The sequence below is a fragment of the Hemiscyllium ocellatum genome, chromosome 44, assembly GCF_020745735.1.
Source record: "Hemiscyllium ocellatum isolate sHemOce1 chromosome 44, sHemOce1.pat.X.cur, whole genome shotgun sequence".
NCBI classification, from domain to species: Eukaryota; Metazoa; Chordata; class Chondrichthyes; order Orectolobiformes; family Hemiscylliidae; genus Hemiscyllium; species Hemiscyllium ocellatum.
The window spans coordinates 9,593,209-9,615,651 of NC_083444.1; the positions used below are offsets into that span (position 1 = coordinate 9,593,209).

At 44.0% G+C, this 22,443-nt stretch overlaps 1 protein-coding gene across 1 annotated transcript in view; it reads left to right on the plus strand.

The window, feature by feature from the left end:
- Positions 1–22,443, plus strand: part of epoa (erythropoietin a) — a 57,664-nt gene that overhangs the window by 14,362 nt on the left and 20,859 nt on the right. Inside the window, exon 3 of the mRNA XM_060854681.1 lies at positions 15,857–15,943. Coding sequence (XP_060710664.1) covers positions 15,857–15,943 — 87 coding nt within the window. The remainder of the gene's footprint in view (positions 1–15,856; positions 15,944–22,443) is intronic.

Here is a 22,443-nt window from a genome sequence, read left to right on the forward strand (position 1 = left end):
TTGAGAAGAACCAATGCAAATCCAAGGGTCAAGTGATTACAGTACAAAATAAGGTCATTCTATGATACCTTTTATGAATGTTAAGTGTGGGTTTAATAGTGTTTTATACACTGTGCAGGGAAACAGCAATTTACCTTGTACACTACTTCCCAGACTTTGTGACCCTATTTTATCGCGTCTGGTTTCATACAACAACAGAGTATATGAGGCCAGAACCTGTTGCCTATCCCTCTGGTGGCACGGTGGCTCAGCGGTTAGCACTACTGCCTCACAGTGCAAGGGACTCGAGTTTGATTCCAGCCTTGGGCGATTGTGTGGAGTTTGTACATTCTCCCTGTGTCTGCATGCGATTTCCTCTGGGTCCCTCCATAGTACAAGGACGTGCAGGTTAGGGTGAATTGGCCATGATAAATTGCCCACAGTGTTCAGGGATGTGTGGGTTAGGTGCATTCGTCAGTAGAGTAATTGGTGGGGGGGAGGAGGAAATGGGTTGGTGTAGACTTGTTGGGCTAAATGGCATGTTTGCATTCTAGTGATTCTATGATTTCAGTGGGCATCAACCACATTGGTATGGGTTTCAAGTGATATTTAAACTAGACTGGGTAACAACAGTAGCTTTCCCTCTCTGAACTGTATTAGTGAACCAGATGGGTTTTTAAAACGAATGATGATTGTTGCCATGGTCACTGCTACGGAGACTTGCTTTCAAATCCAGCTCGATTGATTGAAATTAAAATCCATGAGCTGACATAGTGGGATTTGAACCAATGTCACATTAACGTGGCCATCTGGATTACTGGCTGGTGACATTACCACTATCTACCCTGATAGTTAGGAAAAATGATTGCCTCCAGGATAGGAAACAAGAAAAATGAGGGGAAATTAACCCAAAATCTGCCCATCTCCTGTAAGTTTGAGGCTCTGTGATATAACATTAATGAGCAATATCAAAGCTTCAACTTCAAATCTGATATGTCCAATCTGGGCCTGAAGCCAAAATGTGTTTGTAAATTTTAACCAATACCATGTGAAGTGGCGATAATCTAGGATTGCATTCTTGAATCACTCTGGAAGGTCAAGGGGTGAGATGATTAAACCTTTCAAGATATTAAGGAGAATGCATTTGCTGGATAAAGAGAAATTATTTCCACTGGTTACAAAATCTTGGAAATCCTGGAGAATACAGCTTTCTCTGTAGCTCAAGGGTTTCATGAATGACTCACCAAAGTTATGCTCGGGGGTAGGAAGAACCCCCTTAGAAATCTGAGACTTCTCTGAACATGGATTGCATGACTAATTGAGATTTTGTGGAGCTGGGAGGTTGTTTCTAATAGATTGCCCAACTGTATTTCAAAAATGCAACCAGCCGTTCCAGATAAAGGATTAAAAAAACTGTAGATGCTGGATTCCAAGGTAGACAAGCAGGAGGCTGGAAGAACACAGCAAACCAGGCAACGTCAGGACTGAAGAAGGGTTACACCCGAAACGTTAACTTCTCCACTTCCTGATGCTGCCTGGCTTACTGTGTTCTTCCAGCTTCCTGGTTGTCTATCTCAGAGTAAGAGCCAACTAGTTGACCTATGAGGGGGAAAATGTACCAAATGATCCAATAATGTCCATACTGCTTTGTTTGTTCTTCCCAGAAATGTCTTATCAACTGCAAAGGGGTTACACAATGGTTACCTCTGTTGGGTAGAAACCTGGAAAACAGGAATAAGTGGAGGCCATTCAGCCCATTGAGCCTGCTCCAGCATTCACACATATCATGGCTGATCATCTGCTTCTTTACCATTTTTCCCATATTCCTTGGTGTCATGGTATTACAAAGTCTATCAACTTCAGTCTTGAATGTACTTCAAATGGACCTCCAGGGTAGACTACTCCAAACATTTATCCCTCTGAGTGAAAAGAAATATCCCTATTTTAGTCCAGGTGGCCTGACTCTTACTCTGAGACTCTGCCTCCTAATCTTTGACTGCACCAAGCCTGAGGAAACATCCTTCCTGCATCTACCTTGACTAAGAATATTGTATGTTTCTCAGAGACTATCACATATTCAAAAACGTGCACACAAGATCTACCTCTTCCCCCACCCCTCTGATACATTTAAGCAATGAGTCATTGATGAACATTGACCTGAAAGGTTCAAAAACTCAGTCTCTGATCTGCCAGGAATCGGCTGCCTTGCAGTAGGTTTAGCTCAGTTGATTTTGGCAGAAATTCAGTCAGGGTTCCCACTCCTCATGGTCTTTTAGACTAACAGGGACGTGCCATGTATGGCTATCAGATGATCGACATCTGGCAAGGACCTCACAAAACAAAAGTATGATGAGGACAGAATTTGCGCAATCGAAAATAAAAACAGAAGGCATTGAAGAAATTCAGCCAGTTTGGCAGCATCTCTGTAGAGAGGAACAGAGTTAATGTTTTGAGTCCAATATGACTCTTTTAGAGTAATAACGCTGTAGAGCACAGAAACAAACCCTTCGGTCCAACTCATCCATGCTCACCAGATATCCTAAATTAATTTAGTCACGTTTGCCAGCATTTGGCCCATATCCCTCCAAACCCTTCCTACTCATATACCCATCCAGATGACTTTTAAATCTAATAAATAGACCTGCCTTCACCATCTCCTCTGGCCGCTCATTCCATACATGTACCACCTTCTGCGTGAAAAAGTTGCTCTTTGGGTTCCTTTTATATCTTTCCCCTCTCATCTTATACGAATGCCCTCTAGAACAAAAAGCAAAGAAAATTTACAGCCCAGGTACAGGCCCTTCGGCCCTCCAAGACTGAGCCGATCCAAGCGTACTGTCTAAACCTGTCGGTCAATTCCTAAGCATCTGTATCCCTCTGCTCCCCACCTACTCATGCATCTTTGCAGACGCATCTTCAATGAATCTACTGTGCCTGCCTCTACCACCCCTGCTGGCAACGCATTCCAAACACCCACCACCCTCTGAGTGAAGTACTTGCTGCGTGTATCCCCCTTAAACTTTCAGCCTCTCACCTTGAAAGCGTGACCTCTCGTTATTGAATCCTGCTAGTCTTGGATTTTCCTACCGTGGAAAAAGACCCTTGGCTAATGACACTATCCATGCCCCTCATGATTTTATAAATCTCTATAAAGGTCACCCCTCAGCCTCCAATGCTCCAGGAAAATAGTCCCAGCCTGTTCAGCCTCTCCCTGTAGCTCAAACCCTCCAACCCCGGCAACTTCTGAACTAATGACTTTCGTGGAATCTTTGTCAAGCCCAGGCAAATTTGGGGCGGGACTCTGCTTTTGACCTCACCCTCAAGATGTCCCAGCGGAAGGCCGTTGAGCTCTCCACCCATCCATTCACCTCAAATGCCGCCACACTTAACAGCAGGACTGACCGATTTTCCCCAAGAAATTCCAGGTGTTCTATCCAGGGTACAAGCCGTGGGAAGTGGCCCAAAGTGGATCCCACACTCCCATCCCAATGGCAGTCAGTTTGAGGAAGATAATCATTACTGTTAGAAGTGAGTAGGTAATAAGCAAAGTGGCCAGTCCATTTGTATCACTCCAGCCTGTGCCACTTCAGAATCTCACTCTCCTGGCCTCTGCTCCTCTGAGAGAAAGTGAGGACTGCAGATACTGGAGATCAGAGTTGAGAGTGTGGCGCTGGAAAAGCACAGCAGGCCAGGCAGCATCTGAGTAGCAGCAGAATCGATGTTTTGATTCCTGATGAAGAGCTTATGCCCAAAACATCGATCCTCCTGCTCTTCAGATGCTGCCTGACCTGCTGTGCTTTCCCAGCGCCACACCTTTCAACTTTGTCCTTTTGCCTATAGTGGCAGTATAAAGGATATGGGTGGAAGACAGAAGTTCACCAGTGCCAGGATGTACAAAGTTAAAAATCATACCACAGCAGGCTATAGTCCAACAGGTTTATTTGAAAGCATTAGCTTTCGGAGCGTTGCTCTTTCATCAAGTGGTTGTTGAAGGTGTTGAAGAAGCAGTGCTCCGAAAGCTAGTGCTTCCAAATAAACCTGTTGGACTATAACCTGCTATGGTGTGATTTTTAACTTTGCACACCCCAATCTAACACTGGCACCTCCAAATTATGATTGCCAGGATGGAATGCCATTCTTTGAGAACATCTTTCTAAGTGACTGTGCTGAAATGAAGATGACTCATGTTACTGTTCCATTGCTCAGGCAGCTTTATCAGATTCCACTTCCACTATTGTTGTGAAAACAGTTAGTGGCTCTGTCAAAATAGCTGAGTGAGGAATCTCACACCAGTATGTCAAGCATTTGCATGATAACATCCCTCACAGTCATTTGTCAGCTCTGGATTTTAATGAAACGACTGCTTTTATTTATTTATGTAAATCCCCAAAGGAGACTAATAGCTCCTCATTTGCTGTCTTTAGAGTTATTCATCTATCAAGTAATCTGTGGGAGGCACACTCCTCAGGAATGTGTCTTTTCATATGTGCTTTAGGGGTTTGTATTCAGGCACCGGTGGTGGAGGTTTGATATACGAGGGCTCTGGTTTATCCTGAACTTGTTTACTGTAGACCACTGTCACAGTGGCATTTCAAAGCCTGCTATTTCACAGATCAGAGACAAAAAAAACTACAGGTGCTGGAATCCAACGTAGACTGGCAGGTTGCTGGAAGAACACAGCAGGCCAGGCAGCATCAGGAGGTGGAGAACCTGAAACACTGACTTCTCCACCTCCCGATGCTGCCTGGCCTGCTGTGTTTTTCCACTTTCCTGCTATTTCACAGATGGCTGGTGGTATTTGCTGGTACGTTTGCTTCCTTGATTCAAAGCATGTATCTGCTGGGAGCTGTTGCTCCAATATTTATTCCATTTGGGGCTGAGAGGGAAGGCGGGGAGAAGGTGGGTTGAACAGGTCACTATGGAGTCGGTAAATGAACGGGAGGATGAATGGCTTTAGGGTTTTTATCAGGGGGTATCGGGGGAATGATGTTTGTGGGGACAGGAAATCAGGGGAAAGGTGTTGCGTTGAGGGTTCCAGTTTTGATGTGCATTGTTGCAACCAGAAGATTATCAACACGGTATGTGTGTGTATGACAGGCATGGAGTTGACTAATGCTTTCAGCTAATTTAACATGCTTGTGAACTCAGAGTTTGTTACCTCAGTGTCGATTGATTATAGCTGCCTCGGTCAGCACTTGAGCACTGTCAGGTTCTCTTGCCAATGATGTGGATTGCAAAGTTGAGGCAGGGTTTCAGTGCTCTCTATTTACCCCACATCTAATCTGTTGCCCATCCACAACATTTCCTTCCGTGATCCTCAGTCTTTCCCCAATACCTTGTTGCCGTATGGCTACATATGAATATTTGAACATGGAACAGGAATAGGCCATTTGGCCCTAGGAGTTTGCTGTGCTATTCAACAGGATCACCACTGACCTGATTGTAGTCTGAAGTCCACACCCCAGAAAACCCTGTAAATCTTTCACTGCTTTGCTGAACAAGAAGCTATCCAGCAGCTCTGCCTTGAAGACTTTTCTTTCATTCTGCCTTTTCAGGAAAAGAAAGTTTGGAAGACTCAGAAACCCCAGAGAAGTTTTTTTTAAACCACATCTCTGTTTTATATGGGTGAACACTTGCTTTTAAACAGTGAACCTCAGTTTTAGATTCTCCCATAAGAGGAAACATCAGCCCCACAACCGTTTTGTCCGGAACTCTCCAAGTCTTGTCAAACCTGACATCAAAAGACAACCCAAGTGTTAGCCAGGTTAACCTTCTTTGAACTGTTTGCAATGCATTTGCATCCTTCCTTCAATAAATTCTGTGTCTTACGATCTTATACTCCACAACCATGTGATAAAGGAGCAGCGCTCTGAAAGCTAGTGCTTCTAAATAAACCTGTTGGACTATCACCTGGTGTTGTGAGATTTTTAACTTCCTTAAATAAGTTAATCAATACTACGGTAGTCTCACCCTTGCGCATGTGAACCATATGTTCCTGACTTTTATGTTCAATTTTCCTGGCCATAAATGATAACGATAACATTCTATTAGCTTTCCTATGCTGTCCCTGCATACTAACCTTACATTATTCATGCATGAGGACATCCAGATCCATCTGCAATAGCTCTGCAATCTTTCACCATTTATATAATATGCTTCTTATTTATTCCTCCTGCCAACTTGAACAATTTTACATTTTCCACATTAAATTCCATTTTTCCAGTTCTTTGCCTATTCACTTCCTGTCCTTTTTTTTATAGCCTTCATTTATCCTCTTCACAACTTACTTTCCTACTTATCTTTGAGTCATCAGTTTTCTTTTTAACCACACCTGCAGTCCTTTCATCCAAATTATTTGTATAGATTGTAAACGATTTGAGGTCAGAGCATCGATCCTTGTGGCCCACCACTTGTTACATCCTGACGACCTGAAAAAAAATTGATTAATGCTTACTCTCTGCTTTCTGTTAGCCAGCCAGTCTTCCATCCATGCCTTTGTGCTATCCCTACAGCATGAACCTTTATTCTCCACAATAACCTTTGATGTAGCATTTTACCAAATGCCTGTTGGAAACTGAAGTATGGTACATCCACAGGTTGTGGATGTGTGGATTCATATCCACATATTTTACTTCTACAGCAAACTCCAGTAGATTGGTTAAACCTTTCCACAAAACCATGTTGACTCTGCCTGATTTCCATAGATCTATCTAAATGTCCTGCTATATCTTTGTTAATAACAGTTCCTAACATTTTTCCTTTGACAGATGTTAAGCTAACTGGCTTGCGGTTTCCTGCTGTCTACCCCCTCCCTTTTTATTATCTTTCAACCTAATGGGACAGTCCCCAAATCTAGGGAATTTAGAAAAAATAAAACCAATGCACTAACCATCTCACTGGCCACTTCCTTTAAGACCCAGGAAGAAGTCTATCAGGTCCCTGACCCAGAGCTCCAACAATTTATTGTGTACCACTTCCGTAGTGATTATAATTGTTCCGAGTTCTTCCCTTCATTTCATTTACTGATTTATCACTACTTCTGGCTGTTACTTGTATCCTATATCGTGAAGGTTAATGCAAAATTCCGAATCAATTCACCTGCCGTCTCATTTTCCTTTGTCAATTCTCCTTACTCACTTCCTATAGGACCAATGCTGACTTTGTTAATTCTTGTTTTTTTAAATATTTTAAAAAACTTTTATTATCGGTTTTTATATTTCTGATAGGATTTCTCTCATACTCTAAATTTCTCTCATTAACAATTGCTTTAATCGTTCCTTTTTTTAACATTCTGTCAAAACCTCAGACCTGCCACCTTTTTTTTCCCTTAAATTTGATACTGCCTTTATTCTTTCTTCAATGTGGATTTCACCAGTTTCCTCATTTCCCTTCCCCTCACCTTATTCCAGTTCAGCCTTCCAAATCGGCACCGCCCTTATGACCGGTCCCTACCTGTCCGTCTTCCTTCCCATCTATCCGCTCCATCCACCCCTCCAACCTATCACCATCACCCCTCCCTTCATCTACCTATCACACTGTCAGCTACCTTTCCCCAGCCCCAACCCTCTCCCCTTTATCTCTCCACTCCCTCGGCTCACAGCCTCATTCCTGATGAAGGGGTTTTGCCCGAAACGTTGATTCTCCTGCTCCTCGGATGCTGCCTGACCTGCTGTGCTTTTCCAGCGCCACACTCTCGACTCATCTCCAGCATTTGCAGTCCTTCCTTTCGCCAATCATGGAAGGGGTGTCCACCCCTTAGTTTTTCTTACTTGAAATGTATCTATTCTGTAATATCCCCATAAATGTTTACCACGACATCTCTATTGACCTGTCTTTTAACTTAATTTGTCAATTTATTTTAGCAAGGTTGGCATTCATCCTCTCATAGCTGCTCTTATTAAATTGAAAAATATTGTTTTGGAGCCAATCTCCCCTTCAAGGTGAAAGTAAAATTCAATTATATTATGGTCAATTAAAGACACTTTCACTATGAGATAATTAAGTAATCCTATCTCACTGGAGGAGAAAGTGAGGTCTGCAGATGCTGGAGATCAGAGCTGAAAATGTGTTGCTGGAAAAGCGCAGCAGGTCAGGCAGCATCCAAGGAACAGGAAATTCGATGTTTCAGGCATAAGCCCTTCAACAGCCCTTCAGGCTTATGCCCGAAACGTTGAATTTCCTGTTCCTTGGATGCTGCCTGACCTGCTGCGCTTTTCCAGCAACACATTTTCAATCCTATCTCACTGCACAGTACCAAATCTCGTATAGCCTGGTTAGGTTCAGAAAGAACGTTTCTAATATAGTATCCTGAAGGTATTCTACTTCTCATCCAGGATATCTTTGCTCATCTGACTTTTCCAGTCTATGTGTAGATTAAAATCACCCATGATTATCACCACATGTTTCTATCAAGCTCCCATTATTTCTTCCTTTATTGCTAAAATATAATGTGCATTCAGATGTAGAGTCTTTAGTTTTATTCTTCTTGTAAATGCCAGTCTCTTCAAAGTTTATTCCTAGATGTATACTCTCTCCCCCTTTCTGTCACTGTCTATTATTTCCAGTATTAATTCTGCTCTCTTTGTCTTTGATTTACATCTTTCCAATTGTGATCCCTTTCCTCTGCCATTCCGTTTAACATCCTATTTCCTTAGTAACCTGGCTTACAACAGCATTGAACCCAACATGGGTTCACGGAGACTCGTTGCATTGGTACAGATGCAACTTTCCCCAGCACGTGGCTAGACAATGTCCCCTCTACTGGCCTTTCCATATGTTACATTTCACCAGCTACAGGCCAGCTAGAATGCTATAACTTTGTTGTTGACCCCCTGAGGCCCACATCAGCATTAGGATTATCCCTGACAAGTTCTAATGGAGCATAGGAGTCATAGCAGTCATAGGTCATTGGGAGTCATTGATCATTGGATCATTGGAGTCATTTGGCCCTTTGAGTCTACTCCAGCATTCAATCAGACCATGGCTGATTTACCTCAATGCTGAAAATGTGTTGCTGGAAAAGCGCAGCAGGTCAGGCAGCATCCAAGGAGCAGGAGAATCAACGTTTCAGGCATGAGACCTTCTTCAGGAATCATGCCAATTTCCCCTATTATGTGTTGATGTCTTTAAATACCTAGAAGTTTATTCCTTTTTCTCTTGAACATATTCACTAATGGTCCCTCCATAGCCGTCAGGGGTGGGGAATCCTGAAGATTCACTACCATCTGAGTGAAGAAATTTCAATCCTGAATGGCTTACTCCTTGCTCTGAGACTGCCCTGGTTCGAGACTCCCAGCCAAGGGGAAACATTTCCTTCCTGCATCGACCTTGTCAAGCCCTTTAAAATTTTGTGCACTTTTCAGATTAGATTACTTACAGTGTGGAAACAGGCCCTTCGGCCCAACAAGTCCACACCTACCCGCCGATGCGCAACCCACCCATACCCCTACGTATACCCCTTATATGTATAAGGGCAATTTAGCATGGCCAATTCACCTGACCCGCACATCTTTGGACTGTGGGAGGAAACCGGAGCACCCGGAGGAAACCCACGCAGACACGGGGAGAACGTGCAAACTCCACACAGTCAGTCGCCTGAGTCGGGAATTGAACCCGGGTCTCAGGCGCTGTGAGGCAGCAGTGCTAACCACTGTGCCACCGTGCCGCCCACTTGTTGTACCCCAGAGAATTCCTACTTGAAGCATTCATTCCTCACTTTGATATTCACCACAGGCCTTGACCTTTCTTCCCCTCCCCCATTTCCACCCAATCATGGTGATCCATCTTCATCTCTAATATTGGCTCACAGCTTCCCCTCCTCCAGTTTTGGTTCACATTGACTTAGCACCACTTGCACTGAACCCCCTCTGAATTTCACCGTGCCCGCTCCCTCTCTGATGTAGACTTTGGACCCAAAGAAAGACAATAGTGAGGAAAGACTGAGAACCATGGATCAACAAAGGGATTTGAATGTTCACATAAACAAATCATTAAACCTGAGAGTACAAAGATGTCAAAGATGAATGGAATGCAGCCTTTATCACTTCAGGGCTGGGATACAAATAATACTTTTTTGTGGAATCTCCCAGGAACCTGAGTAATGTGGGCTCTGATAGGATTTGTAGCAAAATCGCACAACAAGTCTGGCAAGGCCTATCTCAACTTCGGGAGCAGCTCGCTGCATCAGTTGTGCACTTGCTGAGTGGTGAAATGAATGTCTTGCAAGGCAGCGGTCTTGCAAGCTACATATTGTGAATTCTTGACATGGAAATCAGAGAAGGTACATGGTGACTTCAGCTCACCACTGGCTTGCACGGCACCAGATAGCATCTCAAGGTATGAACCATGGACATCAGCTCCATACAGCCCTTGACAATGGATATTGACAGTTGATACTTACCAACCCGTCACTATCCCATTGGCATCTCTCAGGTTCACTTGCAGGTCACTCAGGAAGCACAGGCTTGCTTTGTGGGGTACAGCAGCAACCAGCATTTGAAAGGCTGCTATTTGGATAGTCTGCATGCAGCGACAGACAAACAATTCTTCCTGATGAAGGGCTTTTGCCTAAAACGTGCATTTTCCTGCTCCTCGGATGCTGCCTGACCTGCTGTGCTTTTCCAGCACCACTCTAATCTTGACTCTGATTTCCAGCATCTGCAGTCCTCACTTTTGCCAACTCCTGGATTGGACCAGGTGCAGGCAGGGTGGAGGTATACGACCCAGCCACTGCTGGAGTGTCCTGAGGGGTCTGGATATAGTCCCTCTTCCGTCCTGGTGAGCCTTGGCATCACACTAGCTCCTTGTGATGAAAGAACACCTCCAGTATGCATTAGGTCAATGCTGTTATTGCCACGTTTATAGTCCTGAGGACTAGTGACTGGGACGATGGAGTGTAGGCATATGCACCTCTCCAGAAGCCCTTGAGGGGGCTGGAGGAACCTCTCCACAGAGACAACCAGATAGTTGCATGGTCAAGGCAGCTGAGCCTCACAGCACAGCCGCACTCCTGCAGCCTCTGCAAATCAGAGCCTTTGCATCCTACATACCTACCTACTAGCCCTGTCCCTCACTGGACATATGGACAAAGTTCCTGACTGCACACACCACAGGATCCTCTCCGTCTGGATCCTCTGAGTGCTAGTGGCATGGACCATTTGCTTCCTCAGCCAGCTAAGGAGCTGTCTCCATGAAGTGGTCCCCAACTTTCTAGCGCTAACATTCCCACTTAGCAGTCAGTACAAGCTTGTAGGGAATGAGGCTGTGAGGGGAACTGAGGGAAGGTGTTGCAAACAATAGTGGGAGTGGGTAGCACAAGAGCCTTGCTGGGAAGCAGGTGTAGTGCCGGAGCTAGTGAATGAGAGGTAGCAGAGAGATGCTCGTGATAGGAGTGGAGAAGATCGTTGACCTTCTTGTGACACTGTTGACTGTTCCTCCACACCGTGGAGACTACACTGAATTGGGCAGTGACCTTGGATCAAGTTATTAGGGTTTGGCCATCTCTTCTGGTCTTCTGGGAAGTGGACAACAATCCTCTGCCAGTGTTTCCAACACCATCTTCCTCTTCTCTGAATTCTTACACTGTCTGTCACTGAGCAGGGCAGCGTCAGAATGCAAGAGTCCAAGGTACACATTGGCCTTTAAATATGGTACCAAAGATGCTGGTCTATCAGCTGATTGGTAAGTTGTTCTGGGAACAGTCTTGGCAAGATGGGGCTAGAAAGGTTCAGGAGAGATGCCAGAAAGGTAGTTAATGAATGAGATGAGTTTGGTAAGATACAGCGAGATGGGCCTCGAGGTGAAAGACCCTCCGAAAAACTTGACATGATTTGCACTTCACCAACAAAAATGCAAGGTTCATCCCACAGCTTGAGCTGTATGGAGCCTTGGTAGACTCCATTTGGAATACTGCATTCAGTTTAACATGCTGAACAGGAGGCACAATGGTGGGGAGAAGGTATGGCAGTGGTAATGTCACCAGACTAACAGGCCAAAGGCTCTGGGTAAATGGGCTCAAATCTGATAAGCAGATGGTGAAATTTAAATTCAGTTCTTCTAGTTCTGTCGCTATAGTCTCACCAGACCATAGGGGCTGCTGTCTTATTAGAGAGAAGTGACTGGTGGTGATTTAACCTGAAGGCCACCAGACCTCAGGCGAGGGAAGAGGTTGAGAAGGAGAGTCCCTCATGGTAACCTCAAGCCGGTGATGGGAATTGGCATCACACTGCTGTGTAAACCAACAATCAGTTCACAAATCTGGAAGTGAAAGCTAGTTTCAGTCCTGGTGACCATGACAACAATCATTGATTTGTTTTTGTTACAAACACTCTGGTTCAGTAATGCCATTTACGGAAGGAAATCTGCCATCCTAACTTGGTCTGGCCTACATGTGACTCCAGACCCACAGCAATGTGATTAAGTCTTAGCTGCTCCAAGAAATTGACAAGCAAGTGTACATGTATCGGAAACGCAAGGACTGATTAGGGATAGTCAACATGGCTTTGTGCGTGGGAAATCATGGCTCACAAACTTGATTGAGTGTTTTTGAGTAAGTAGCAAAGAGGATTGATGAGGGCAGAGCAGTAGATGTGATTCATATGGACTTCAGTAAGGCGTTCGACAAGGTTCCCCATGGGAGACTGATTAGCAAGGTCAGACCTCTCGGAATACAGGGAGAACTAGCCATTTGGATACAGAACTGGGTCAAAGGTAGAAGACAGAGGGTGGTGGTGGAGGGTTGTTTTTCAGACTGGAGGCCTGTGACCAGTGGAGTGCCACAAGGATCGGTGCTGGGCCCTCTACTTTTTGTCATTTACATAAATGATTTGGATGCGAGCATAAGATGTACAGTTAGTAAGTTTGCAGGTGACACCAAAATTGGAGGTGTAGTGGAAAGATGTTGTGAAACTTGAAAGGGTTCAGAAAAGATTTACAAGGATGTTGCCAGGGTTGGAGGACATGAGCTACAGAGAGAGGCTGAACAGGCTGGGGCTGTTTTCCCTGGAGCATCGGAGGCTGAGAGGTGACCTTATAGAGGTTTACAAAATTATGAGGGGCATGGATAGGGTAAGTAGGCAAAGTCTCTTCCCTGGGGTTGGAGAGTCCGGAACTAGAGGGCATAGGTTTAGGGTGAGAGGGGAAAGATAAAGAAGAGACCTTTTTCACACAGAGGGTGGTATGTGTATGGAATGGGCTGCCAGAGGAAGTGGTGGAGGCAGGTACAATTGCAACATTTAAGAGGCATTTGGATGGGTATATGAATAGGAAGGGTTTGGAGGGATATGGGCCGGGTGCTGGCAGGTGGGAGCAGATTGGGTTGGGATATCTGGTCAGCATGGACGGGTTGGACCGAAGGGTCTGTTTCCATGCTGTACATCTCTATGACTCTATGACTCTAAGTCATTTGGTTCAAGGGCAATTAAAGATGGGCAACAAAATGCTGACCTTCCCAGCAACACCCACATCCCAAGGAAGGATGGAGAAAAGGAAATGATACATTGGCCTTAGTGGGCATGCCACACAGTTTCAACAAAGTGATACCAGACCTTAAAGAGTGAAATGACAAGTACTGCATGCAAAGATATGGTTCATATTCCCTTTAATTTTGAAGTGTGATGGATGATCTGACAAAACTGTTAACATGGTTCAAGTCCCAACAGCACAGAGATGTCATAACATGTCTGACTATTAAAAATATTTTTCTGATGAATGCTTTCTGTAGGGTAGAAAAAACTTCTCACGAATGGTGAAAACCAAAATGGGGTTATCGCAATCTTAAAATTAGAACTCAGCCACTGAAGGCCGCAGTTGACGAGCACTGTTCACATAATCGGTCAGAGAAATCTGATCTTCTCACTCCCAAAAGCTTACCACGGTTTTCACAATTTTCCACATGGAATTTAACTGATTTTATTAGGCAAGGGAATTGAGAGACAGGGAACATAGGAAAGAACTGAATGACAGATCAGCCACAATCTTATTGAATGGCAGAACAAACTGCGGGGCTTACTCATGTTCCCACATTCCTGTGCTGCCTCTCTGAGTACTTCCTCTCCACAACATGACCTCTCCTTTCCTCCCCCAGCCCACGCGCTATCCACTCAATTTCAAAACTCTGTAAGATGCTATGAAATGACTTTCTTCACAGATTGAGCTTTATGGAAAGATAAATTGTTGCCGTAGTAGAGTGCTCAGCTGGTGAGCATACATGAATTACCCCTCCACATGTTAATATAGTATTTAAATTTGAGAGTGCGCAGCAAGGAGGTCAAGCAGCATTACATTCTAAATCAAAATCAGACCCTGAGTGCAACATGGCCGCACTCTCCTACTGCCTTTTCCCCTCTTTCTGTCAGATGCTGAACACCACTCCCAGGTGTCTCTTGCATATCCTGTGATTCAGTTAAAATCACAGGAATGAAGACAGTCTGGGCACGGAAAGGGGCAGTGGTTAATCCACAAAGGTCCTTGTAAAACAGGCAATTGTTTTAGTACTGCTATCACTGACTCAAAGTTTGACTCTGCTGTGTGGGAGAAGCAGGTCGCTGTCACGCTGTTGCACTTCTCCCAGGTGTGAAACCTCACAAAGCACCTCCAGCAGCAGAAACGGACCAGCCATGTAAATACAGTGAGTGCAGGAGCAGGCCGGAAGCTAGGAATTCTGCAGTGAGTAACTCACCTCCTGACTCCCCAAAGCCTGTCCACCATCAACAAGGCACCAGACAGGAGTGTGGATCAGTGCAGCTCCAACGATACTCAGTTAGCTTGACATTATCCAAGACAAAGCAGTCTGCCTGACTGCTACCACATCCACATTCTTCAACAGAGAATGCTGGAGAAACAACAAGTCTGGCAGCAGCTGTGGAGAGAAAAACCGAGTTCACGTTTAGAGTTTGGTTGATCATCTAACTCAATGCCACTTACCTATAGGAAAGAACAGTCCTAAAGTGTCATACTTAAAACTGGCATGCATTTGTTTCTCTATTTCTATCCACAGATACTGCCACACCTGATGACTTTCTCCAGCATTCTGAGGGTCTGCTTCAGATTTCCAGTATCCACAGTATTTTGCTTTTATAAACAGCCATACAACACAGAAACACACCCTTCGGTCCAATCAATTCACACTGACCATGATCTCTAACTAAACTAGTCCCACCCACCTGCGCTTGGCTCATATCCTGCCAAACCTTTCCTATTCATGTAGTTATCCAAATGTCTTTTAAATATTGTAACTGTACCCACATCCACCACTTTCTCTGGCAGTTCATTCCACACGCGAACCACTCTCAACGTCAAAAAAGTTTCCCTTCACGTCCTTTTCAAATCGTTCTCCTCCCACCACAGTTTCAGCAGTGTGTACCATCTACAAGATACACTGCAGCAACTTACTTCAACCTTCCAGACCCAGGACTTCCACATGGGAAGATAAGGTCAGCAGGTCAGTGGGAACGGCACCACCTGTAAGTGCCATCCAAGCAACGTATCATCGCGACTCGCAAATATGTCACCACTCCTTCACTGTTGCAAGGTCAAAATCCTGGAACTCCTTTCTTGAGTGTTCCTACATCACATGGATTACAGTGGTTGAAGAAGACAGTTCACCACCACTTTCTCAAGGGATAATTAGGATGGACATTAAATGCAGGCCAAGCCAGTGATGCTCACAACACAGGAATTAAAAAAAAGTGCTTCATATCAGCACTCTAAAACAACCAATCGTTAATTTTAAGATTCCAGGATTTACCCTTGGAAACCTTTCACCAATGTCCTGTGACCTACTCCTAAGGTTTTTCTCTCAAGGTGAGGATTTGAAACTGAGTGTCAGTAGGTGGGGAGAGACTGGTTCTTTGCCTGACTGTGATATCCTTCCATTTAGAAACAGTGCGAGGAAGCCTGCACCCTCCCGGGAAACTTCACTCTTCCAAAGACCAATGTCAACTACAGAGAATGGGAAACAAAAGACGTAAGTTGGTATTCTGTTCATGATTCTTTCCGATAAGCGTATAAGTGGAATGGTATCTGGCTGGTCATCAAATTAAGGCTGTCAATTCTAGTCCAAATCTTATCTGACTGGCCTGGCATTCTCACCAACTGGGGCAAGGTTTCTGCTTAATTCAGGGAAAAAGAATGTGAAATAGGTTTAGAATAGAATAAAATTAAGTTGCTAGACCAGGACAGCTTTGCGTCTCCCCTACAATTGGCCCTAATTTCAGGTTGGAAGTCAAAGAGGAATGTTGATACCTGCTGTGGCTGGGGCGAATGTCTTCATAATTTGCATTTGTCTCCAGCATGATGCACACCTTTTGGGAGTACTGCATTTCCTATAAAAGCTATACTTGATACTAGCAGATGTTTGGTCAGATGTTCTCTTCAACCCATTTTACATTGTTCCCTTGCATCTGGTTTTCACTACGCCCATTGTGGTAAGGAGAAAGGGCATTTAAGAATTGGACATGTGGTGTGTCACTGTTGATCTTAAGTCAGGCCCAAGTGAAAACCTTCACTAATGAGCATCTGAAGCAAAATGTCTCATCTTAGTTCACAGTAGTTGAGGAACCACTACACAAAGCTGCCTCTACTTTAATTGTGAAAGTGAGGACTGCAGATACTGGAGATTAGGGTTGAGAGTGTGGTGCTGGAAAAGCACAGCAAGTCAGGCAGCATCCGAGGAGCAGGAGAATCGACATTTCGGGCAAAAGCCTGATGAAATTCCTGATGAAGGGCTTTTGCCCGAAACGTCGACTCTCCTGCTGCTCGGATGCTGCCTGACCTGCTGTGCTTTTCCAGCACCACACTCTCACCTCTCCTTTGACTCTACTTGAACATTATAGATGCTATAACCATAGGAAAACCTCAGTTACAGGTAATTAGAGATTCTTAAACTGTATTAAAAGCAATTGCAATTTCAATTATCAGAAAATATGCTTATAATGTAATATTTTCTATTCATTTTACTGTAATGAGGGTCTTCTTGATGAGACCAGTTATTTTCAGCGACACAGCAGCTTTCATTTACGCATCAGCTTTACTACAATACAAAATCTCAATGTGCTTCACAGAGGCACAGAAAAACTTTCCTGTGGCTGTCAATGAGACATCAGGATGGTGTTTGCCTCCCTGGTGCCAGGGTCAAGGATGTCTCAGAGACAGTATAGAGTATTCTGAAAGGGGAAGGTGACCAGCAGGAGGGTATTGTCCACATCGGTACCAACGACATAAGTTGTGAAAGGGATGAGGTTCTTCAGAGAGAATATAGGAAACTAGGCAGGAGATTAATAAGTAGATCCTCGAGAGGACTAATATCTGGACGACTACTGGTGCCACGTGCTAGTAAGAGAGGAATGGAAGACTGGGAGGCTGAAGAGCTGGTGCAGGGGTCAAGGATTCACCCTTTAGGATCATTGAGATCTCTTCAGGAGGAGAAGCAACTTGTATGGTTCTCCCTGAATTGGAATGGGACTAATATCCTTGAGGGAGATTTGCTCGCGCTACTCAGGTGGCTTTAAATCAGTAAGGGGTTTGGTGGGAACCAAAGCGGTAGTGAGAAAGAGGAAAAGCTGAGGCTGGTACAGGCGATAAGGGAAGCAAGTCAAATAGTCAAGGCAGACAAGAGCTTGGCAGAGAACGAGATAGCACCGATAAATTAAACTGCATTTATTTCACTGCAAAAGGTCTGACAGGTAAGACGGATGAACTCAGGGCATATTTGGGAACATGGGACTGGGATATTATAGCTATTCCAAACGTGATTTAAGGACGGACAGGACTGGCAGCTTAATATTCTAGGGTATTATTGCTATTAGAAGGATAAAAAAAGGAGGCAAAAGAGGAGGGGGCGTGGTGCTTTTAATTAAGGATAACATTGTGTCTGCATTCAGGAGGATATTCCTGGGAGATCATTCAGTGAAGTTATATGAGTGGAACTGAGAAGTAAGAAAGGGATGGTACCTTTTTTAGGATTGTATTACAGCAACAAATTGAGGGGGGATAAATATACAACAGATGTAAGAGGTAGGTTCTTTACTCAGAGAGTAGTAAAGGCCCTACCTGCAACAGTAGTAGACTCGCTAATTCTAAGGGCATCTAAATGGTCACTGGATAAACATATGGATGACAATGGAATAGTGTAGGTTAGATGGGCTTCAGATTGGTTTCACAGGTCAATGCAATATCGAGGGCCAAAGGGTCTGTACTGCACTGTAATGTTCTACGTTCTATTTTCCCACTTTCTCTCCATAACCATTTGTAATCAATCTATCTATCTCTATTTTAAATATACTCAGTGACCTGGCCTCCACAGCCCTCTGTGGCCATGAATTCCACAGATTCACCACTCTCTGGCTAAAGAAGTTTCTCCTAATCTCTGTTCTAAAGGTTCTTCCCTTTACTCTTAGGCCGTTCCCCTGGGTCCTCACCTCTCCTGCCAATGGAGACATCTTCCCAACATCCACTCTGTCCAGGCAGTTCAGTGACTTTCAATCAGATCTCCCCTCATCGTTCTAAACTCCACTGCGTATAGTCCCAGAGTCCTCAAACATTCCTCATCTGTTAAGCCTTACATTCCTGGGATCATTCTCAGGAACCTCCTCTGAATCCGCTCCAGGGCCAATACATTTTTCCTGAGGTATGGGGCCCAAAATTGTCACAATACTCTAAATGTGGTCTGACCCAAGCTTTGTAAAGCCTCAGTAGTACAGCCCTGCTTTTATATTCTAGATGAATGACAACGTTGTATTTGCCTTCCTAACTACCGACTTAACCTGCATGTTTACCTTAAGAGAAACCTGGACTAGGATTCCCAAATCCCTTTGCACTTCCGACTTCCGAATTTTCTCCCTATTAAGAGAATGGTCCATGCCTCTATTCTTCCTACCAAAGTGCATGGCCTCACACTTTCCCACACTGTATTTCATCTGCCACTTCTTTGCCCACTCTCCTAACCTGTATAAATCCTTCTGCAGCCTCCCCGCCTCCTCAATACTACCTGCCCCTCCCCCTGTGGGCGGCATGGTGGCACAGTGGTTAGCACTGCTGCCTCACAGCGCCAGAGACCCAGGTTCAGTTCCTGCCTCAGGCGACTGACTGTGTGGAGTTTGCACATTCTCCCCGTGTCTGCGTGGGTTTCCTCCGGGTGCACCGGTTTCCTCCCACAGTCCAAAGATGTGCGGGTCAGGTGAATTGGCCATGCTAAATTGCCCATAGTGTGAGGTAAGGGATAAATGTAGGGGGTATGGGTGGGTTGTGCTTCGGCGGGTCGGTGTGGACTTGTTGGGCCGAAGGGCCTGTTTCCGCATTGTAAGTTACCTAATCTAATCTATTTTTGTATCATCTGTAAACATAGCCCTCAGTTCCTTCATCCAGATCACTAACGTATAAAGTGTCAATGGGGGAGCACTTTGGACAATTCTATTAGTTTAAAATAGTTGTGGAAAAGAATAGAGCTGATTAAAAAGTTAAAGTTCTAAATTAGAGTAAGGCTAATTTTGATGATATTAGACAGGACCTTTCAAAAGTTCATTGGGGGAGGCTATTTGCAGGCAAAGGGATGATTGGGAAGTGAGAAGCCTTTACAAATGGGAGAACATGAGAGTTTAGAGACGGTATATTCCTGTTATGTGAAGGGCAAGGCTGGTAGGTGTAGGAAATGCTGGATAATTAGAGAAAATGAGACTCTGGTCAAGAAAAAGGAGGCATATGGTAGGAATAGACATCTAGGATTCAATAAATCTGGTAATAGAGGGGCGTAAGGGCAGTAGGAATATACTTAAGTGGGAAATTAGGAGAGCAAAAAGGGGACATGAAATAGCTTTGCAAATACAGTTAAGGAGAATCCAAATATTACACATTAATTGCAAACGAGTAACTAGGGAGAGAATAGGGCTTCTTAAAGATCATCTATGTGTATAGAACCTAGGAGATGGGTGAGATACTAAACTAAGATTTTGTATGGGCAATAATGTCTGTCTTACTTGACTGAGTTTTTTGAAGAGGTGACAAAGAAGATTGGTATGGCAAAATGGTGGACCTTGTCGATATGAACTTCAGCAAAATGTTTGACTAGTTAGTAAGGTTAGATTACGTGGGATCTCAGGGGAGCTAGCCAATTGGATACAAAATTGACTTGAAGGTAGGAGACAGAAAGTAGTGGTAGAAGGTTTGTTTTTGGACTGGAGGCCTGTGATCAGTGGTGTGCCGCAAGAATCAGTATGGATTCGCTGCTTTTTGTCATTTATGTAAATAATTTGGATGTGAGTATAGGAGGCATGGTTATTAAGTTTTCAGATGACACCAAAATAAGTGGTGTAATGGACAGTGAAGAAGATTATCTTCGAGTACAAAGACACCTAGATCAGATGAGCCAATGAGTGGCAGATGGATTTTAACTTAGATAATTGTGAGGTATTGTATTTTGGTAAGGCAAACTAGGGCATGACTTGTACCATTTATAGTATGGAACTGGAGAGTGTGGCCTAACAGAGACCTAGAGGTACAGGTGTACTGTTCTATGAAAGTGAAATTGCAGGTAGACAGGGTGGTGAAGAAAACGTTTGGCATGTTTGCCTTCATTGGTCATTGCATTGAGTATAGGACTTTGGTCATGTTGTGGCTGTACAGTACATTGGTGAGGCCACTTTTAAAATACTGTGTTCAATTCTGGTCACTCTTCTATAGGAAGGATGTTGTTAAACTTGAGAGGGTGTGGAAAAGATGTACAAGGATGTTGCAGGAACTGGAGGGTTTGAGTTATAGGGAAGGGCTTAATAGCCTAGGGCTTTTTTCCTCTGGAGCGTTGGAGGCTGAGAGGTGACCTTATAGAGGTTGATGAAATCATGAGGGGCATGGATAGGGTGAATAGCCAAGGTCTTTTATCCAGGGTAGGGGAATCCAAAACTAGAGGACATAAGTGAGAGGTGAAATGTTTAAAAAGGACCTGAGGAGTAGGCGTTTTACACAGAAGGTGGTGTATGTATGGAACAAGCTGCCAAAGGAAGTTGTGGAGGCAGGTGCAACATTTGCAAGGCATCTGGATGGGTATATGAATAGGAAGGGTTTAGAGGGATAACTAGAAGGAAATACTGGCAAATGGGACTAAGTCAGATTGGCATGTCGGGTCGGTGCAGACGTGTTGGACTGAAGGGTCTGTTTCTGTGCTTGAAATAATTGCGTAGAGGCCAGTATCCCGTCACCAAGTCGCCCTTTATTTACATGCGTACAGCACACTGGCTGTGGCTAGTTTCCCTTAAGCCAGTCCCTTAAGTGAAGAGATTCTGAATCTCCTGTTTATATCTGTCAGCCAAGGCTCCCTAATTGGCCCAGGTTAACCATCCCAATCAAAGATCTCATAGTTAATAAGATCCACTTGATTCCAATCACTACAGTGCTGTATGACTCTATGACTCTAGAAGTGTTGTAAATCAAAATCTGACTGCAAACCAATTAATCTCCCTCAGTCCCAGCATATTGCAATTAGTACAGGTAATCAAGCAAGGAAAGAGAGACTGAGGCAGAGAGAGAAAACAGTGAGCTCTAGGCCAGTTAGCCTGACATCAATCATTGAGAGAATGTTTGGAATCCCTTAAGGAAGTCTCAACAACCCACTTTCAGAGCTTAGTACTCCAGGTAGCTGAAGGCATGGCCACTGATGGTAGAATGACAAAAATTGAGGAATGACCAAGGGCCAGAATTAGGGGAGCATAGAGGTCCAGAAGGTAGCAGATCGAACAAAGTCAGCATGGTTTGAAAAAGGGGAAAGCATGTTTGCCAAAATTTATTGGAATTTTGAGGATACAATTAATAGAAAAGATAAAGGAGAACCGGTATAAACTTGTATTCCAAAATACATCCAATGAAGTGCCACACCGGAGATCATGGAGCTAATATTTCAACATGGATAGTGGAGTCATTTTTGGGGGTCAGAGCATAGAGATGAATGGATATTTTCAAGTTGGCAGGTTGTGACCAGTGTAGTGCCACATGATTCAGTTCTGGGATGGTCTAAAGTGAAGTGGAAATGTAACGTGAGGAGGACGCAAAAAAGATATGAGCAGATTAATTGAGTAGGCAATGAGGTATTTTAAAGAATCTAATGTGGGAAAATGTGAGGTTATTCATTTTGTTCATAAGAACAGATGACCAAATATTTCTTTAAAAGATGCAAATGTTGATATTTGGAAGGATTTATATAAGGAATACAAAATTCATGGATGTATAGCATGCAATTAGCAAGGCAAAATGCATGTTGGTCTTTATTGCAAAGGTATTAGAGAGTAAGATCAAGGAAGCCTTGCTTCAGAGCTTCGGTGAGACCACACCTGGAATGATTTGTGCTGTATTAGTCTACATGTCAAAGGAAAGATATATCTATATTGGAGCCAATGCCCCAAAGGTTCATTTGGATTGGTTCTGAGTTGTCCTGTAATGAGAAATTGAGTAAATTGGGCCTTTACAGTTTGGAAGTTAAAA